Genomic DNA, 1,709 nt, shown 5'->3' on the forward strand with positions numbered 1-1,709 from the left:
GAAATTCCTGGGGACGGGGAGACTCATATTACTCTCATCCGAGCTAAAAAACCTCTTTTCCTCCATTTCTCCCCAAAGTCTGTGAGAAGAAAACCTACCCAGAAAGGTTAGTACTAAAAGGCGGGGGGTGGGGGGAGCATGAAAAGCTGTATTTATATAACCAGCATGAACTGGAGAATTGAGGACACTGACTCCTCAGCCCCGCCCCCAGAATGTACCCCCAAAACACAGGCAACTCATGTTAGCAAGACATTTTTTGCACCCTAATGACATCGCCTGTCACCTTCAACTTGAGATGTTTGAAGGCAGCTATAGTCTTGAAGCAAATGTCTCGGAGTCCTCCCTTCGAAACATGGGTCCCCCCTGCCTCCAACCTCCTAGCCTCCACCCTGGCCCCTGACAGGGGCCGCTGGAATAAGAAGTCACTTCCTTCCTTACCATGTCCTTAAAGCCTCCTAGGACAGCGGCAGTGATGATGCCCAGGAACAGGCCGACGATGTTGAGGATGGTGGCAGACCAGAGCAGGTGGTAGAGGTGGATGATGTCCTGGCAGCTGCTGACGTCGATGTATTCATAGTACCCGCCAGTGATTTCCACCCGGCTGGACGGGGAAGAGCACACACCCATCAGTCTCTGGGGAGCAGGCCATCCCCTGGGGCTTTGGCTACCATGCAGCTCAGCGAAAAGACAGGTGAACAGGTGGGGAGTTACAGTAAGGGACGTCATAGCCATGAATGCACCGGGGGAGCAAGACACTGTAGTAAATCAGTGTGACTGCTGCTTTTCCAAAAGATAAATTTAAAAACCCACCTCCTCCCTCCCAGACAAACACTTGTTGCCGTTACTAACACGAATCCTAGACAGCACACATTGACATTTACTACGTGCCAGGCGCAGCGCTAAGCACTTTACACATGCAAGTTCATTAAATCTGTGCTGTCTGACATGGTAGCTACTAGTCACTGTTTAAATTTAAATGAGTTAAAATGAAGTAAAACAAAAAATTCAGGGGCGCCTGGGTGCCTCAGTCGGTTAAGCGTCAGACTTCGGCTCAGGTCATGATCTCACAGCTCATGGGTTCAAGCCCCGCATGAGGCTCTGTGCTGACAACTGGGAACCTGGAGCCTGCTTCTGATTCTGTGTCTCCCTCTCTCTCTGCCCTTCTACACTCACACTCTGTCTCTCTGTCTCTCTCAAAAATAAATAAACATTAAAAAAATTTTTTAAATTCAGTTCCTCAGGCTCACCAGCCACATTTCAAGTGCTCAAAAACCACACTCCTTATAAAGTTTTTAATGTTTATTTATTTATTTATTTTTTATTTCTAGTAGAGAGAGAGAGAGAGACAGCGTGAGCAGGGGAGGGTCAGAGAGAGAGGGAGTCACAGACTCTGAAACAGGCTCCAGGCTCTGAGCTGGCAGTCAGCACAGAGCCCGACGCGGGGCTCGAACCCACGAACCGCGAGATCATGACCTAAGCGAAAGTCGGACGCTCAACCGACTAAGCCACCCAGGTGCTCCTATTTATTTATTTTTGAGAGGGAGGGAGGGGCAAAGAGACAGGGAGACAGGGAATCCCAAGTAGGCTCCTCGTGTAGCGCGGAGCCCGATGCGGAGCTCGATCGCACAAACTGTGAGATCATGACCTGAGCCAAAATCAAGAGTCAGAGGCTTAACTGACGGAGCCCCCCAGGGACCCCTAGACACACT

General features: G+C 50.0%; 1 protein-coding gene across 1 annotated transcript in view; it reads right to left on the bottom strand.

The window, feature by feature from the left end:
• Positions 1-1,709, bottom strand: part of TMEM255A (transmembrane protein 255A) — a 52,852-nt gene that overhangs the window by 19,584 nt on the left and 31,559 nt on the right. Inside the window, 1 exon segment of the mRNA XM_077756273.1 lies at positions 439-601. Within this exon segment, the coding sequence (XP_077612399.1) occupies positions 439-601 (163 nt within the window).

Source organism: Crocuta crocuta, unplaced genomic scaffold (genome assembly GCF_008692635.1).
Source record: "Crocuta crocuta isolate KB4526 unplaced genomic scaffold, BGI_CrCroc_1.0 scaffold1156, whole genome shotgun sequence".
Classification (NCBI taxonomy): Eukaryota; Metazoa; Chordata; class Mammalia; order Carnivora; family Hyaenidae; genus Crocuta; species Crocuta crocuta.